This window comes from Urocampus carinirostris, chromosome 2 (genome assembly GCF_059441175.1).
Source record: "Urocampus carinirostris isolate Australia breed hairy pipefish chromosome 2, RoL_Ucar_1.0, whole genome shotgun sequence".
Taxonomy (NCBI): Eukaryota; Metazoa; Chordata; class Actinopteri; order Syngnathiformes; family Syngnathidae; genus Urocampus; species Urocampus carinirostris.
Window position 1 is genome coordinate 11455847 of NC_142350.1, and position 18977 is coordinate 11474823.

Sequence of the window (18977 nt, forward strand, 5' to 3'; positions counted from 1 at the left end):
CAAATACATACCTGTATACCTGTGCGTTTTTGCCGTACAAAGTACATTTATTATGCATTTTAAGACGTGTACGACGCACAAGAAAATCTGTACGGAAAAACGCAAATTTGTCAATTATGGCTACCATCCGGTAAACACCGACTATCACGAAACTGCAAATCAATCAAGTCAAAGGAGTTCGCCGCGGAAGCCTCTATCTCGGTATCGTTTTTTTTCTTTGCAAATAAAGCGAGCGGTTTGATGCTACTGTGCACATGCGTCTGCCGCCTGAGGGTTTCCCATCATGCATCATTCCAAGAAAAAAAAATGGTGTAAGATTATTTTGTACGGGAAAATACGTCAGTTTGTACGGGCATGGAGCTGTGGAGGTTGACAGGTATGCAAATATCTATACCCATCGGTGGGAATTAGCTATCAAGTCCGAGCTTTGAAAATGTCAGCTATACACTCGAGAGCTACTTTAAACAATGAAGTCGTCTCTTCGATGATTGATGACCCACCGTTTTCGTAATTCTGAGTTTTGGGGAAACGTATGGAAGCTCAGGACTCAATTACAAGTAGCCGATGCTGTACATTTAGGTACACAGCAGTGGTGGCCAGACCGTTTTTGAAAGAAAAAAAAGAAAAAAACATTTGTGCGTTTATAAGTCCTTCTGGCTTTCGGTGGGCATCAGAAGAGTTGAAATCAATCGCAAATAAGGTCCAAAAAACAAATCCGTATTCGGCTATGTCGGGTTTGTTGCTAGCATAACATTGAGACCAGTGCTGACCGGAAACTTCAAACCATCCTGAGATTTTTCCGGACATACTCCATTGTCTCTCGTGCATGGGAGCCAACTTCACTTTGCAATCCCCACCTCAGAACGGACTCACGTCATATCCTGGGGGTCTACTGTTTTCATTTTCCCAAGCATTCTTATTCTAGTATGGATATTTTGAAACACACATTGAGTGCAAAAAAATGAGGCGTAGCATTTACCGCCTGACAATTAAGTCAAATGCCTTGACCTGGCTTTCACCCTGATATAATTTGGATGGAATTAGGCCGGCCGTCTTCACGGCTCAACAATATGCAAAATCTGTGCAGAGGAGGTTCTTGGAGCAAATGCAAATGTGCAATTCTCTTCCTTGTGCCAGACGGAATGAATGGGCCATTGTGGTGTTCAATCGTGCTAATTACTGCATTAATAAGATTGGACTTTTGGAGAATTTATAAATCGAGGTAAAAAATAAACTTAAGAAACATTTTTTCCTCCAGCTTTGATGGCTGGTCATCTTGTGGTGTTTTACGTGATACTATTTTTTTTTACAAACATTATTTTTCACTGATGTATTTTTATGCTTACTATGGGATAAGAAGAATTACACCAAAGTAGACTACAGTACAGTACTGTGTGGCTTTGAGGGTAAAACGAAAAAGTGGTTAATGTCTCTACCTACTGGACGGTTAAGGAAAAACTTTTTATACTATGCTAAATTGTGTACTGAACAAAATTTTACGGTACGCTGCTAAAACTAAAATAATTGGAATAAAAACAACTTTAGAACATTTTTTATAGTTTCAAACTAACTTATACGTGTTAGTTCCCCGTAAAATATGCGTATGTGTATGTGTATGCAAGCAACTATATCTTATCTAGCACACGGTAGATAGTTTTGCTTGTTTTAAGCATTTAATTCTTTAAATATTTCTTAGAATGAGAAAAAATAATCTACCATTTGATAGAAACGCCTGTTACGTCTTTTAGTTTTCCTCATTTGATGAAAAAATACCGTAAAACAATAAAAAGTACATTTGGACGGAGATTTCTCCTGATGGGTTAATAAAAAATATAAATTAGTATGAGAATATTTTTTTTATAATTCAACATCACTTTCTTTGTTCATCAAAAACAGTTTAAAAAGCATGTGTAAAAATGTTTTGAATTCATAAAATATTGAATTAAATACTACGGATAAACATTCCGTGACTGTTTTCTATTTACATTATTATCAATCTCAATCGACTGACCCCCGCCCATGTTACTAATTGTAATTCCCCTTATCAAGCGATGATAAAACTGACAAAAACAACGTGGCACCCTTTTACTCACAGCAACCCAGACTGTAGAACCAAAACAAGGATGATTTTGTAAATAAGTTTATTTTGTTAACAGAATAAACTAAAAAAACGACTCTTTCAGCATTTGTCTTAGTTCTTTCCCCACTTGCAGTAAATTAAGTAATACGTAGCATGAGCAAGAAAAATCTTAAAATGTGTTTTTATCTGTCAAACGTTGTCGTGTGGCAATTTGAAATGATTTTAAAACTATTTGAAATAATGATAATTAAAAGAACTATAAAATAAAGGAAAAACGTAGACGACAGACAGGTATGTTTTACCGTGTCGTGTTTTTTTTAGTCAGTTAACCTGAAATGGATAACTACATCACCCAGAAGTCAGTCCGATTTGGCGCAGTCGCAGTTTCAACATACACTGAACTCAAGAAGAGCTCGAAAACGAAGACGTTTTAACAGTTATGTGCACTTCCAAACATACCGGGCCTGTTTTATTGTTAAATATATTTCACTCGCTACTTTTTTGTCTAAAAAGTGTTGCGTGACAGCGGCTGGAATTTACAAATAAGCTCCCGAAGTTAGCCACATGCTAGCAAGCTACAGTGAGTTTGCTATGCGCCGCAGTTTTGTTTACGTCTTTTGCGCTTTTTAGCTAAGAGCCTGAAGGAGCTAACACGTTGCTTTGTGCTTTTATCTTCTTATTTGTAATGGTGGCCTCGGGGAAATAAGCGTCTCCCCTTTCCCGGTCGACGACATTGTCTGGCTAAAATGTGGCAAAGTGTCGGTCTCACGTTGCTGGTCATTGTGGCCACGCTGCTTTGTGTTCTTATCTTCATGTTATGCGGTAAGTTTGTTTTTTTGATCCTCTTCCATAACTGTCTTAAAGGACAACGTGTGTCATCGTCCTTGGACATTTTGACAACTTGAAAGGAGGATTAAGATTTTTTTTTCTTAGTGTCTTTCAGTGTTGCTCGAAAGTCTATTTTTAATCCGCTGCCAGAATTGAGAATTTCAGACCTAGTGTTATACAAATGACAACCCTTAATACATTTAAACAATAATGTTTTGTGAAAATACCTTTGCAATGACACGTTGGGTATTTTCAAAGTCGTGTAAAACGACATTAAAAATGGCTGTAATTCTTTATAATGACGTTGATATTATCTGAAGATATGTTGACATATAATCTATCAAAAGTGTAATTTGTATTGTAGTGATACTCTTTAAGTGTATATAAAATGACTGATAAGTCTCAATTGCGACACCTACATTTTTGACCAAGTCACCCCGGGGGATATTGCATTTGTCAGGCTTCAGATTGGTGTTTGAGAACAAGTCACAACGTTGAGCTGGACCAAAAAATAGCATTTCAATCATTTCAGTCTTAAGACTTAAGGATTAAGTACCATCCATCTTATCTCAGTGAGGCTGGCCTCCTAATTTCCCAAATTTAACAGAACAGTTCCTCCATTGATTGAGTGTCATTTGCGGAAATGGAAACTAATATAATATTAGCGGATTATATGACGTAGCGGAAGCATATAGATACTGAAAGAGAGGGGAACAAGTACCGAGCCCTGTTGAACGCCACAGGTAACACTAAAAGGCTCAGAGCTCATATCACTATATTCACTATATTTAGCACAATGTATCCTACCTGAGAGGTAGGATCTAAGCAATGAGAGACCAATCAATTTTTCTAGCCCATTCTCAAGTCTCTTTGAATTTCCTCAAGATAGGGTTTCTGAGTTTTTCCTTTCCCCAGATGTAGATTACAGGTCAGGGGATGCAGTAATGGTCGTCTGTGCAGCCCTTTGAGACTTTTTGTAATTAAGGGCTTTACAAATAAACATGACTTGATTTGAGTATTGCACGTAGCGAAAAAGTGATCCTTTAATTGACTCTTGGAGCACCTCACACTTATTTAAACAACATTTTGATGTATATGAGCAACACTTATGATTCATAATCTAAAGTCGCCGAAAGCTAGAGCTTTACCTAAGTTAAAACAACTTTACACTTCAACCATGATTTAAGCTGATTTATAAACAGTAGACCCTCGGGATACTATCTTAATCCGTTCTGAGGGGGACCGCAAAGTAAAACTGCCGTATAACAGAGGATAGAAACCTACAGGGTTACTTTAACTGGATTACTTTTGGATTACTCCAATATCAAATATGCTAATAAAAGACGAAAGAAACTAAATATGAATAAAATTAAAAAACTCCCCAAGCCTGCACAATATAACGGAATACATGGAACGGCAAAAATGATGTTGGCAAGCTGTTTGGATTTATTTTCATTTTGTTTCTGTCGCATTTTATGTTAGTTTTGCCGGAGATCAAATAAATCAAAGCCAGGAGAGAAAGCTTACCACGTGTTGTGAGTCATAATTTTATTCATATTTAGTTTCTTTTGACTTTTATTAGCAAATTTGGTATTGGAGTAATCCAAAAGTAATTGAAAGTAATCCAGTTAAAGTAACCCTACCCAACCCTGGAAACCTATGTATGGTAACCCAGATAAAAACATTAACTTAACAAAATAGTACATTGCTACTTAGGTGTAATATGCATGCACATGATTAAATAACATTATAAATTATTATACAAGTAAAGAAAAAATGAAATTGTATTTTCCTCTGGCAGCGGTCTCCAATGCGATTACAAGGACAGCTAAGTTCCCCGCAGACTATTCTCAAAATAGCTCCCCAGGTTAAGGTCATTGTTATCTTTTAGTACAAAGTTTTTTTTGTTTAGTGGTTTACTGAGTCTGTTTAACCCTACTTTCAACAATAAACCTGGTAATAATATCGTAACAACATAGTAAAACATGGTAAGTTGTAGTTTTAGAAATACATATCAGTTAGCCCTAATTAGTAACAAAAAGTAGTTATTGTATTGAAAAAGGTTTGAGACCCCTGACCTATAATGCGACTTGACTTAAGCTGGTACATTGGAGTTAGTGGGTGGATGGTAGAGCAGGGGGCTCCAACCTTTTTCAAGCTGAGACTTGGTTTTTGTTACAAATTGGTGTAAACGTCACCCAGTGAAAAAACATTTCTAAAATATCAACTTGTCATGTTATTACCAGGTTAATTATTGGAAGTAGGGTTACATAGACTCAGTCAACCACTAACTAAAAAAAAAATATTTTTACAAAAAAAATTGCAACAATTTAGCACGGGTGAGCTATTTTTTGGAACAAGTCTGCATGCACTTCAGCTGATGTTAGGGGGCACCCTGGTGCCTGAGTGCACCACTTGAGAGACCCCTGATGTGGCGTAAGGACGACACTGCGGATTAAATTAAAAGCTGTTTTTTAAAAATTCCTCTTGCGTGGATTGTCATCCTTTCGAGTATTTCCTTGCCGTAATTGCCTTTTTATTTTTAATAATAGTCCTGATTTTTGATTGGTTATGTTCGTGCAGATTGTGGGTAGTAATTTGTGTTTTCTTTGTATTTCTTGATATTCACATGCTCCACTGTCATGGTTTTCATGTTTTACTTCTTCCTTTAGCATCACCGACATCTCTACTAAGAACTAAGTCCTAAACTGAATGATAAGATGGAAAAGCAGTGTAGAAATTCAGCCAATAACAGCTCGGCATTTTCATGATGCCGAGACATAAAACAATAGCAGACGGGCTTTTTATTTGGCATTGACCGATAGCAGACAGGAATCTTAGAGACGTAACTACGTACACATGATCACTCCAAAGTTAGATTTTTATAGGATTTTGAATGCAAAATCATTTGTTGTTGTTGTATAGTGAGGAAAATTCTCTAAAGAGGGGATGAAAAAAATCACTTCATTCCACACACTGAGTGAAAATATTGTAAAGGGGGATTCTGTATCCTTGGCGTCTACTGTATTTAACTCAAGTGTTAACTCGAGTTAAATCGGCTTTTACGTCAACTCTGAGTTAAAGCTTCAACTATATAACAAAACATGTTTTCATTGCTATTAAAGGCCAATCTTTGTCTGCCTCAGGTTGGTATGTGGTGTGGCAGCTCTTCCTGTCAAAGTTCAAGTTCCTGCGCGAGTTGGTGGGGGACGCGGTCGCCCCTCGGGCGCACAAGCCACCGTCTGAAAACCAGAGCGAACGCCCCTCCGACGCCCGCAACCGGCCCAGGACCGCCCGCCAAAGAGTCACCTTCCAGGAGGGCAGCACTTAAAAATCAACTGGGACATTTTAAGACTGAGGAGATATGAAAGCCATCTACGTCGCCATCCGTTTTTTGACATTAATGCATTTTAAGGTTGAAAAAATATGGGGGGCGTCCATGTTTCTTAGCTAGCAAAAAACGTTTTTACTATGACGTTTAAATGACGTGAAAGAGAACTTTCGTCCAGAAAACACTTGAAGAGCCTTTTCCATGTTTGTTCTGTAGGGTTTCCAAGCTGCTACACACGATAAATGCTGACATTTACAAGGCCAAATTAACGCCTAGCAAGGCCTTGTTGATATTTTCCTTTCCTGATTAATCATGTATAACAGTCACGCACATTACTTGTTATCACTTGAGTGGCGTAAACCAAACATGTTGAGCTCAGTCCTGTTTCCTCCTCAAATGTCTTCAATGATTTTGTTTTATATATTAAAGCTCTTAGAAATGAATTTGTTTTTATGATTTCTTGCACAACAGACAACGATCTGTAGATGTTAACGTCATTAGACAAGACAGGTGAATGGTTGGATCCTTGAACCACTAGGGTCGTAGGGGCACCATTTCCCTCTTGTGTCTTAGTCAAATACAGCTTGGTGGCACCCTCACCAGCCCGACAAATGTTCCACATAGATGGAGAAACAAGTTCTTTTACATCCTTTCAGCTGCGCTTAACTTTCTTACTTTACCACTAGATAGCAGCATTGCACAAAAATGTTGAAATAGCGATATTGAAAATAAAACGCAACATTTTAAGGTTTCCGTAGTGCAGTCACTCGCCTTGCATACAAAAAGGTCCTTGATTTGAGACCGAGTGCAAACACATGTTGGCCTGGAGAAGGACAGGCGCCACCAGGCTGTACTTGCCCAAGAGACACCACAGGAAATGGTGCCCCTACGATCCTAGTGGTTAAGAGAACCAGCTTGAAAACTAATATATTATATATCACATACAGATTTACACTTTATACATCTAAAATCATTGGAAAACGTAAATGTTTGTGTCATGTTTGTCTTACAGAGACTATAATTTTCCATTATCGAACATTTTTGAAAAAGCCCCAGGGAGCCACAAGGATGTGCCAAAGAGCCGCATGTTGCTCCAGTGCTGCTTGTTGCCGATTCCCGTTGTAGTGTAAGTTTGACCAGAGTGCAGTTATATTTTAACGTTTTATTTATCTCAAGCAACTAAACAGCTCTGAGTTAGTGTTATAGTTAAAGATCTTTAAGCGTCAAGCTAATAGTTAACCGATTTAACTCTTCAACCCTTTTTTTTATTGTTCATAAAACAGTTAAGATAACTTTATTGTTTAATCAGCTTTTAAACTGATTTATATATTTAACGATCGTACCCTCCTGTTGTCCTCGAGTTAAAATGACTTGCTACTGTTTTGTTAAAATAAACCAAACCAAAAAATCCCCTAAATTATATTTGATTTAACTTTAGATGTTATGACTTTTTCTAGATTGGCCTCAACAGTAGAAAACAATGTTGTTTTTATTCACATTTCCAATGTAAGCTGCACAAAAAAGCACAATAATGGTCCTTAAATGAGGACAACACAATGATTAAAGTATCTTCAACCCATCCATCCATTATCTGTACCGCTTTTTCTCATTAGGGTCTTTTACTGGTTGCCAGCCAGTCGCACAGCATAAGTTAAACCGATTTAACTATTTCACTTCAGCAATCCAACAAGCGAGTCAACTTAGTTTGTAAAACAGCTTTAAACCGATTCAAATGTTCAACTCGAGCGATAAAATGGCTATGATATGACTCGAGTTAAATCTGCATACCTGTCAAACTCCAGGGCTCCATGCTGTTACAAACTGTCGTATTTTCCCTTACAAAATAATCCTACACCATATTTTTTTTCAAACGTGTTGATTTATGTAGTTTAGCATGTTGTATTGTACACGTGTTTCGTTATTTCATATATATTGTTAATTAACATTTTGTTGTGGGATACTGAGTTGCTCGACAAGAATGAGGTTTATTATAAAAAAGGTCAAAAAATGAAGTAGCTTGGACGTTCACTGTAGAAGGAAAAATACATGAAAATATAATTAAGTAGAATAATAGATTTTCTTATTCAAATTATGAATTAATTTTTTGCGTTAAATTATTGTTGGTAATGTACTGATTAAAGTGATAACCACAAACCTGTCTCTTTTTATTTTCTCCTTTTATACTTCCTTTTTTTTCTTAACTTCTTTATACAACATAATCATTGGTAATATAATGCATCAAAGCAAGTGAGCCGTTTGAGAGCCGGCTCTCTTTAATGAGTTGAGCCGAAAAAGCCGGTTCTCTAAAAAGAGAAAGACTTCCTTACACTACATAAAACCGCTTGCTTCGTTTGCAAGGGGAAAAAAAAAACCATACTGAGATAGAGGCTACCGCGGCAAACTCGTTTGACTTGATTGATTTGCCGTTTCGTGATAGTCGGTGTATACCGGATGGTACCCATAATTGACAAATTTGCGTTTTTCCGTACAGATTTCCTTGTACGTCGTACACGTCTTAAAATGCATGATAAACGTACTTTGTACGGCAAAAACGTACAGGTTGACAGGTATGAATCTGTAACTCAACTTTAACGTCTTCAGATACCTGATGTATTCTCAGACTACATTGAGAAAATATTATTATCATTATTACTAACTTATTATTCCGTGTACCGCGACTTCGACTGTCCTGAAAACTACTTTGAAATAAACGTGTCATTATTTTTTTAGGTCCTTTCAGCTGCGTTTCACTTACTAACCACTAAGTAACAGCAATGCACAAGTATTCCTCATTGGGAGATTCTTGTCCATGTCTTTCAAGTTTGACCCAAGTGCAGTAATACTACTGTAATACAAATACGATCTGTTAATTCAACTGAGGGAAATCCACACGATAAAATACGGTAATTGACCTGCATCCAATTCGTTGTCACATTTTAAAGTGTTTCTCTGGTCATGACAGCCAGAAACTATTTTTTAAAAGACAAACAATCTGAACACCCTCTGTTTTTTTCCAATCACCTTTAAATTTGGCTTCCAGGCCCTGAAGCTGCCCCCACCCCTTTTTTTCTTTGAGAAGCTGTAATTTCAGATTCTGCAAATACTTAACAGGAAACGAATTTGGTAAACCACGGAAATGACAAGGACTTTCCAGTCGTTTTTTTCTGCATCTTGTGCGCGACCCTTCGCCACTCCATTTCACTGTCACTTTGCAAGCAAGGTGAGCAGCTGCTACTTTTATTTCCGTGCCTGCAGCCCAACACCTGTTTGCGATCTCTCGAATGTGTCAAAAGTTCCTCGTAGCTGCCAACCTGTAATTGGGATCGAGCGAAATGCAACCACAGACGATTTGTTTTTGCAGCGAGTCAGGTTCAGAGCTGTTTTGGTCTGTCGCTCTTGGTGACAGAAAAACACCAAATTACACACAAGCTGGCGTCCATTGATTCCAAGCAGCTAGGATTAAAATAACTCCATTGATTTAGTGACATGACCGAGTGGCGCTTGTCCCTTGGTCAATAAATAGACCACTGACTAAAAACAGCCAATTTAGAAAGGTGTTTTTTGTTTACTTTGTTGTAAGATTACCCCTGGATTTGTTCTGCTAACAAAATAAAACAAATAAAGTTACGAAAACGGCACTTTACAGAAGTTTGGACTCGCATAAGTGTTGTTTGTTGGAACCATGCCAACAATTATGCTAATTGCAAAAAAAAAAAAACATAATTCCCACAATGCAACACATTTCTTGATGCATCATGAGCATTATTAGCCTTGTCATATTAGTTTCGCCTCATATTAAGATTTAATCACGAAACAATGCTGCACAATATCAAAACTTTAGATTTAAATTAAAATAAACAAAAGCAATCGATAAGAAATGTATTTAAATTTAATGAAGTGTGGAATTGCAAAATCAAGAAGCTAAATGCTAAAAACTTTGCAAGTTTCCCACAATGCAACATATTTCTAGATTAATGCATGTACATTGTTGGCATAATTAAGTTTTGTCTGTTGTTTGGCTTATATTAAAAGGAAACAATATAAAGTAATTCTGCGGGAAAAAAAAACATTTAAAACTAACAAATTCAAATTAAAACAACATATAAGGTTAACTGATTCAAAAAGGTATTTAAACTACGTTTTGCAGAAGCGTGAAATTGCTAAAACTACAAGTAAGCTCGACGCTTAAAAAAATTTACGTATCTCCCACAACGCAAGACGTTTCTAGATTTACACGTGCGTATTGGTAGCAAAGTCACGTTTTTCTGTTGTTTGGCTTATATTAAAAGACGAATTAAAAACAGGATGATGTGCAAAAACGATTTAAAAACTAACATATTGAAATTCAAATAAGAAATTAATTGATTCAAAAATGTATTTAAGCAATATTTTAGCAAAGCATTGACCGACCCTATCAAAGACACGATATATTTCCCATAATGCCACATGTTTGTAGATTTCTTCCAGCGCAATGGTAACATGATCCCACAGGGGCGAATGCTATGTTTTTAGCATCCGGGCTACGTTTTAGAAAAAATGAAAATAAAAACAAACTAACAGATTCATATAACAAATAAATAATAAAGCGAATGCATTTCAACTATGAAAACAAAAATTATACACTATAAAAGAAATGTTAACAAATGCTGGTTCGAGTTCCTGTTTGCCAACCTATCAGCTCTCTGCTTCTATTTGATTGTGTGCCTGCCTGTCTGGTTGTCTATTTAGTTTTGTCGTGTTTGTTTTTTACACTTTAAAGTTATTCTTACAGGTTTTAATTAGTTCATTAAAATCTAAATAAATACAGTTCATAGAATAATAGATATTATGTGTATTTAAAGATATATTGCAAAAAAACTTCCTGAAGGTCCATGTCATTATGTAGTGATTTTCTTGTCTTATTTTTTAGTTATTCCTTGACGTTTTACGACCAAATTACTGTAAAATACTTTAATATTTCATCAACGTAACAGTCGTGGTTTTATCCCAATAAATAAATGAATAATGGAAAATAAAGGTGACGTGTATTCATTGACGACCCCACCACAGCCATCACTCATGTCGTCTCCGAATTAAGCTAGCATCTTCTTATTAGTTTTTAGGCTTGACTTTTAAAAAGCGATTGCGTTTGCAAATTCCTTTTCCTCCCCGTCTCCCCGGAGAGCGCCTACAGGAATGCGAAGGATAATAAAAAGAAAAAAACAGAAGAAAACAAATTGCTTGCCTGTGCCAGCTGAAAAGAGCTTTAATGAGATTTTAGGCTTGAGGTGTGGGGAGGCGGTGCACACTTTTGCAATTTGTAATGGAGAAATTTAAGATGACATTTTAAGAGGAAAATGGGTCAGAGGCCGTACACAAAAACTACTCGATGTCCTCATCTCACCCGGGATTCATTTCAAATCTGCCAGCTTGCAGTGAAATGCAGTGCACCCCCATTTTGAGAGAAAATATGTGTCACCATGGTTAAAAATAAGCGGCTATTTTAAGAACCGAAGCATAGTTGCTTTTTTATGTCTGATGGTGATGAAAATTTGACAAAACCACTTTCTGAAACTTGTTATTACAATGTTGTTTCCAAGAATCAAGATTGTCTTTATGTCATTAACATAAAAATGCCAATGAAATTGTCATGATGACTGATTAACTTCACCTGTGCCCGCTCGTTTGGCGCCAGCCGCTGCAGGCTTCCTGATTGGTTCCCCGTCCTATTTAAGCTCAGTCCTTTCGCTTGCCTGTTGTCAGTCCGTCAGCGAACCTTTGTTTCTACAAGGCAAGCACATTGACTCTGACTCCCGTCGGTCCAGCTTTTTGCACTTGTTTTCCATCGGTCCGTTCCCGATTTCCCCGTTAGTCTCCGGCTACGACCTGTTTTTTGACCCCGACGACGTTTTGCTCTTGTTCCGGCTTACGACCCGTTTTTGGTCCTGACCACGTTTTGCTCCTCTGTCCCAGTTTTCCGTCCTCGAAACCATAATCTCCCGCTCCGGAAGATCCACTTCTGCATTCGGAACGCGCTCCGATTCTGAGAGCGACTTTCTTCCCGGATCTAGCGAGCACTGGATCGCGGGTGCTGCCTTTCCTCTTTATCTCAATAAACCTATGGTTAATGTTACGCATCTGGGTCCTAATTCTGTTTTGGTCGTGACAGAAATGTTCTCTGCTACCCCGGTGCACAAAGTTTATAAAATAACTTTGTTGTCTCATCTCATCTCATTAGCCGTACCGCTTATCCTCATTAGGGTCGCGGGGGGGCTGGAGCCCATCCCAGCCATCTCTGGGCAGTGGGCAGGGGACACCCTGAACCGGTTGCCAGCCAATCGCAGGGCACACGGGGACAGACAACTCACTTGCTCATTCAAACCTAGGGACAATTTGGACCGGCCAATTCACCTGAAATGCATGTTTTTGGAACGTGGGAGTAAACCGGAGTGCCGCAAGCATGGGGAGAACATACAAACTCCGCACAGGAAGTCTGGAGCTGGATTTGAACCCACGAAGGAGGTTCCCATGACATGAACTGTGCCGCACAAGCGCTAACCACTGCCCCGCCGTGCTGCCCTAACTTTAAGTAGTTATAAAAGTTGTAATTATGAGAACTAGGGTTAAAATCTACTTATAATAGCACATTTCAGATTTAAAAAGACAAACGTTTTTAACAGAACATTACAAATATAGTAAAACAACATGAAAATTATAACATTCAAATGAAAAGAATACAGAAGTAAAAATATAGTTTAAAAAGGAAAATACCCATTTGATTTATATTTAGTAACTTGTCGTTGCTCTTTATAACGTCTTCAAAATTCTATAAATGGTTAAAATATGAATATTAAAATTAGAAATGGGACGTAACAGTGTATTATTTATGTGTGATGACGTCACACGTGAAATTATTTTTTTCGACCTCCTTTACATCAAAGGAACTATTGAAAATAGTAAAATGAAATATTATCCCAAAATTTTCATATTTTAGACCCTGCTTTCATTCATTTCGATGAGCGATTTTCAACTAAATATGAAAACCTAGGCCCCAAGGATTTAGGAAACATCCAATCACTGTGTAACTTTTTTCCATTTTTTTAGGTTGTGACATTTTCAAGCTTCAATGGACAGTGTTTATTCATTGACCACTAGATGTCACTGTATGATTGACTGTATTGAATCCAAATACAATAGTTTAAAAAGCACAAGGAAGAAAGAAAACTATGGAGACTCGAAGTGACCAAAATGCACCATTTAATTTTTTCTGCTCAGCCTTTTTGAGGTTTTTGGGTACCTGTAGCTCATGTTATATAAAATATATGCTAAATTATTGACCTATGGTTAATTTTTAAAATGCATGTTTATATGATATTCATGTGATTTTGCTTATTAATCAAATCACCATTATTTTTTCAAACGAATTAGGTTGTTTTTTGTTACTGCTAGAAGGCGCTAATTAATCCACAGTGTCCCTTTAACTCTGGGGCACTGCAATTTCATCTTTACTTAACAGGAGGGTGCAGTTTCATTTCAAAACAGAGCTTACCGGGCGATTTTGCTGGAAAAGTGCCGTATTTTGCCAGCAATTAAAAAGTGCCTCTTTTATACTGGAAAAATAGATATGGGTAAAATTGGAAATGTATAGTTTTAATTGAATTATACAACTGTTCTGTCTTTGAGAAGCAAAGTGGTCTTCAAGCATCCTCTTTGTGGTTAACATCTTAATTTTTGTTGCAAAAATTCATTTTAGTGGTGAAACCAGATATCATGACTGTTTATGTTCTCATCTCATCTCATTAGCTGCACCGCTTATCTTCAGTAGGGTCGCGGGGGTGCTGCAGCCCATCCCAGCAATCATCGGGCAGTGGGCAGGGGACACCCTGAACTGGTTGCCAGCCAATCGCAGGGCACACAGGGACAGACAACTCATTCGCTCATTCACACCTAGGGACAATTTGGACCGGCCAATCCACCTGAAATGCATGTCTTTGGAATGTGGGAGGAAACCGGAGTGCCCGGAGGAAACCCACGCAAGCACGGCGAGAACATACAAACTCTGCACAGTAAGTCCGGTAACTGGATTTGAACCCACACCTTAGAACTGTGCCGCACACGCGCTAACCACTGCGCCGCCGTGCTGCCGCCTTTATGTTCTATTTAACGAATTTTATATTTTAACATTTTTATGCCACACAAGTTCTTACAGTAGTTTTAATTCCGTGCATACCTTTTATGTGAAAAAATATATCACAAAAGACTATTTTAGGGGGGTGTGCCTTAAAATCGCATGGAGCGGAAAATACGATAATTGTTTGAACAAAAGAAATGAAAGGACGCAGTCTCACGGTTATGAACAAGTCTTTACTGTGGAGAACCCCCCCACACACACTTTCCACAATAACACACGCACCCACACACGGGTATTTACACCGTTCGGGATCTACTGTCACACTTCCAGCAGTACGACACGTCAACAACACACTACGGGTGAATCCAACATAAGGTGCTTCATGATATAAGACCGGAATGTTAAGAAAATCATCCACAGAAAACCATCTAGAGCAAAAATATTTACACAACGATCCATTTCTTCTTCACCATTTTGCCATTTGCAGCAACTGTTCTTTGAAGTGCTGCGCGTGATGAGAGAGCTCCGTCACCCTGTCTACCATCTCTTGGATGGCGGCCGTGTTGGGGTAGTTGAGAGCCGCCGTCTTGGTGGCGCCCACGACCGTCTTCAGCAAATCGCAAAGCACGTTACTGGAGTTCATCACCCGGTTGGCCACTTCGGGGGCGGCGGCCTGCCGGGACAGCGTGTCGCCGATGAAGACGAGCTTGTGAGCGCTCAGGATGACGAACTTGCTGTGCGCCACGAAGATGCGCGGGGGTTGCCCGCCGCTCACGCAGCCAAAAAAGGCGTCTACGGCGCTCAGCAGCGTGGCGAAATGCTGCTCGCATTGCTCGGAGTAGAAGCCCAAAAGTTGGCGGTCCCGGGCGCAGCCGCGGCTCGCCGGTGAAGGCGTCGTGTCCGGGTGGGGAGCGACCATCCGACCCGGGTGCTGATGCGGTGCCCATTGCGAGATGTCGTTCTCCACCGGTTTGATCACTTCCTGTTCCAGTTTCTTGAACTGGTTGATCTGGAATCACATGAGCAACCGATAAGTTTATGCCGTTTTTAATATTGGACACCTCCAGAAAAGACAGTTTGCTATTTTGGCTCTTATCCTTCACTGTCGTTCCTTGTTTTCACTATTTAGTATTGTCTACGTCAATGTTTTTCAACCTTTCTGGAGTCAGGGCACACTTTTTTTAGTTGAGGCGCATTCTCTGTCAAAAATGTTAGGAAATGAATTCCACACACCAGTTTCTTGCTCTTGAAATGATCTTTTTTGGTCACTGTGGATCTGGAGGTAATACAGGTTATTTATTTTGGTTAATACTTTTACTGTAATTTTGGATTTTACTATATTTCTAACCTGTTTTTTTAAATCTTTAATACATTTGGTCTTCTTTTTCTAGAAAAAAAACACTTAAAATGAGGAAAATGATCTGCTAGTAGAGAAAAAAGATTTTATCATGCCACCTTTTTTTTTTTAAATAAGAAAATATTAATCCAAATGAGTGGAATTATGAGCAAGATCTTGACTTGATTTGATTACTGGTAATTTAATGATTTCCTCTACAGTGCAATCTTTGACAGCTTCATCTACAAAATAAGTTGATGAAAACATTTCCCTGTACTACTTCATGAGCAGATAATTAATACATCCATCCATCCATTATCTGCGCCGCTTATCCTCAGTAAGGTCGCGGGGGTGCTGGAGCCCATCCCAGCTATCTTCAGGCAATGGGCAGGGGACATCCTGAACTGTCGCAGGGCTTGCTCATTCACAACTAGGGGACAATTTGGACCAGCCAATTAACATGACATGGATGTTTTTGGAATGTGGGAGCAAACCGGAGTGCCCGGAGGAAACCCACGCAAGAACAGGGAGAACATGCAAACTCCACACAGGAAGGTTCGATCTCATGACCACAGAACTGTGCCGCACACGCGCTAACCACTGTGGCGCCGTGCTGCCCTAATTATTATATAAAAAGTAAAAATAGCAATCTGCTGCCACAATGATACAGATGAAGGTAATTATTTGGCTGACCACTGGAAGAAAAAGCAAAGATACTGAACAATGGCATGCTTTTTTTGCAAAGATAATATTGGCATATTTCATGGGGCACACTAGACGAGGTCTCGCGACACATTGGTGGTTTTTAATTACCACGATAAAATACGGTAATTGACCTGCGTCCAATTCGTTGTCACATTTTAAAGTGTTTCTCTGGTCATGACAGCCAGAAACTATTTTTTAAAAGACAAACAATCTGAACACGCTCTGTTTTTTCCAAGTGTGTCGCGGGGCACACCGATTGAGAAACACTGGTCTACATCAGGCGTGGGCAAGATTTTTCGCCGGTTGCATTGGGTAAAAAAAAAATGGATGGGGGCAAGACAAGAAAGAAAAATGGCTGATTGATACATTTAATTGTACGCTTATGCCAATACTGAGTATTGACTCGGATATGTTACATGAGCCTATCTAATTGTTCTTGCTTGCACTTATATGCACAAGTTAAAAAGCTCAGGAAATAGAGTGCTTGTCTTGGGGCCAAGAGGTCACAGGTTCAATTCCCGTTAAATGTCAAAGTGTCCTCCGATATGCAGGTGGTCGCCTTGCTATCAGTGTTTTAGCGTGGAGCACATTCTAAATCTCTTTGTGATGTCTTCAGTGACTTGAAAAGAGCTTTATTAATGACCATTTACATTTATTGTTTAGAAATGGACCATTTTATGTAATTGATTTTGGACTAGGGTAGCACGGCGGCGCAGTGGTTAGCGCGTGTGCGTCACAGTTCAAAGGTCTTGGGAACCTCCTGTGGGTTCAAATCCAGCTACCGGACTTACTGTGCGGAGTTTGTATGTTCTCCCCGTGCTTCCGTGGGTTTCCTCCGGGCACTCCGGTTTCCTCCCACGTTCCAAAAACATGCATTTCAGGTGAATTGGCCGGTCCAAATTGTGTGAATGAGCGAATGAGTTGTCTGTCCCTGTGTGCCCTGCGATTGGCTGGCAACCAGTTTAGGGTGTCCCCTGCCCACTGCCCGGAGATGGCTGGGATGGGCTCCAGCCCCCCCGCGACCCTAATGAGGATAAGCGGTACAGCTGATGAGATGAGATGAGACTCCGGTTTCCTCCCACATTCCAAAGACATGCATTTCAGGTGGATTGGCCGGTCCAAATTGTCCCTAGGTGTGAATGGGCGAGCGAGTTGTCTGTCCCTGTGTGCCCTGCGATTGGCTGGCAACCAGTTCAGGGTGTCCCCTGCCCACTGCCCGATGATTGCTGGGATGGGCTGCAGCACCCCCGCGATCCTACTGAGGATAAGTAGTGCAGCTAATGAGATGAGATGAGATTTCGAACTATTCGAAATTAAAAATTACACCTTGTCATTGAAAAATTCTATCTATCTATCTATCTATCTATCTATCTATCTATCTATCTATCTATCTATCTATCTATCTATCTATCTATCTATCTATCTATCTATCTATCTATCTATCTATCTATCTATCTATCTATCTTTCTAGCTATCTAGCTATCTATGTAGATATCTATCTAGATATCTAGCTACCCTGGACACATCCCTCGAGAGGAGTTACCGACAGCAAGATACATACACAAAAACAAAGAGAAATAAAAAAGGGAAAAAGGAGCTAAAAACACACACAAATATTTTTGGACCATGGCCAACCCAAATGCCCAAATGCCCAAACACCCAAACAAGTTAAGCACCTCGTCCCTCCAGATGAAAACAGGACACAAGAAAGTGGCCGTGTCACTCGGTTCAGGGTGACACAGCACACTCTTCTGTTCAACAGCAGGGCCCGACCGCTTTCACTGGTTTACCCCTGCCGCATTATACAAGTGCCCTGCCCATTCCTTAGAACGCGTCCAAACATCCCACTATCCTTTTACAACACCTCTCCACTCTTTCCTATCACCAACAAGAGCTCTAGCTTCCACTAGATTTAGACCTCTTTCCTGCAGTGCACTCATTGAAAAATAAACTTTAAAAGTAGTTGAATCAAAATAATATAATAGCTCCCTTTTAAGCACTAAATGTGATTTTATTGCATGACAGATAATACATATCTTAATAAATACAATAATAAAATTGGAAAAAAAAGGCAAGTAGAGAAAAATGTAGCCAGCTATTTAAATGTGGATCAAGAGCACATTGGCAAGTGTAGGGGGCCGGCAAAGGGACACTTGGATAAAAGTGGCACCAAAACAACAACACTTCTTTAATCGTAGTATTTTTTTTAACGTATATTTCAGCATTATATTTTTACCATTTTAGTTTGGTGGGCCCGATTCAAACGACGATTGGGCTGTATGTGCCCCCCAGGCCATAGTTTGCCTTTTCCTGGTATACACCATTGTCACTCTCTGCCAATAATATGTTCTTTGATTCCCACACGGTTTTGGGGCGGATCTGCCATTGTAACAAAAGAGATTTAATAGAAGAAAGGGCTCAGGGGGAAGGCTCTTAGAACATGTTGGAATTTCCTATTTGAGGTTAGGGTCTTCTTCTGTTCTCCTTGCAGGTTTAAAATCCATTGATGTTTTCTCTCTTTATTTTAAGTGTTTACTCAATTATAAAGGTAGGTCATTTTTTTTCGGGTTTGAAGTTAAATCATTTC

At 39.1% G+C, this 18977-nt stretch overlaps 2 protein-coding genes across 2 annotated transcripts in view; one reads left to right on the plus strand and one right to left on the minus strand.

Annotated features, from left to right (window-relative positions):
• The first annotated feature begins 2445 nt into the window (after positions 1-2445).
• On the plus strand, positions 2446-6682 carry smim13 (small integral membrane protein 13). The gene is made up of 3 exons (XM_088328918.1): positions 2446-2660; positions 2788-2902; positions 6055-6682. Exons 2-3 carry the CDS (start codon positions 2827-2829, stop codon positions 6237-6239), a joined length of 261 nt encoding a protein of 86 aa, XP_088185044.1. The 5' UTR covers positions 2446-2660; positions 2788-2826; the 3' UTR covers positions 6240-6682.
• A 7880-nt stretch (positions 6683-14562) lies between these two features.
• nedd9 (neural precursor cell expressed, developmentally down-regulated 9) overlaps positions 14563-18977 on the minus strand; it is a 45282-nt gene continuing 40867 nt past the window's right edge. The window contains exon 7 of the mRNA XM_088328919.1: positions 14563-15358. Within this exon, the coding sequence (XP_088185045.1) occupies positions 14816-15358 (543 nt within the window). The 3' untranslated portion in view covers positions 14563-14815. The remainder of the gene's footprint in view (positions 15359-18977) is intronic.

Excerpts from the sequence above, each read along its gene's own strand:
- smim13 (XM_088328918.1), top strand. The coding sequence starts at position 2,827 with ATGTGGCAAAGTGTCGGTCTCACGTTGCTGGTCATTGTGGCCACGCTG. Across the intron at positions 2,903-6,054 it reads TCTTATCTTCATGTTATGCG|GTTGGTATGTGGTGTGGCAG; the intron begins GTAAGTTTGTTT and ends TGTCTGCCTCAG.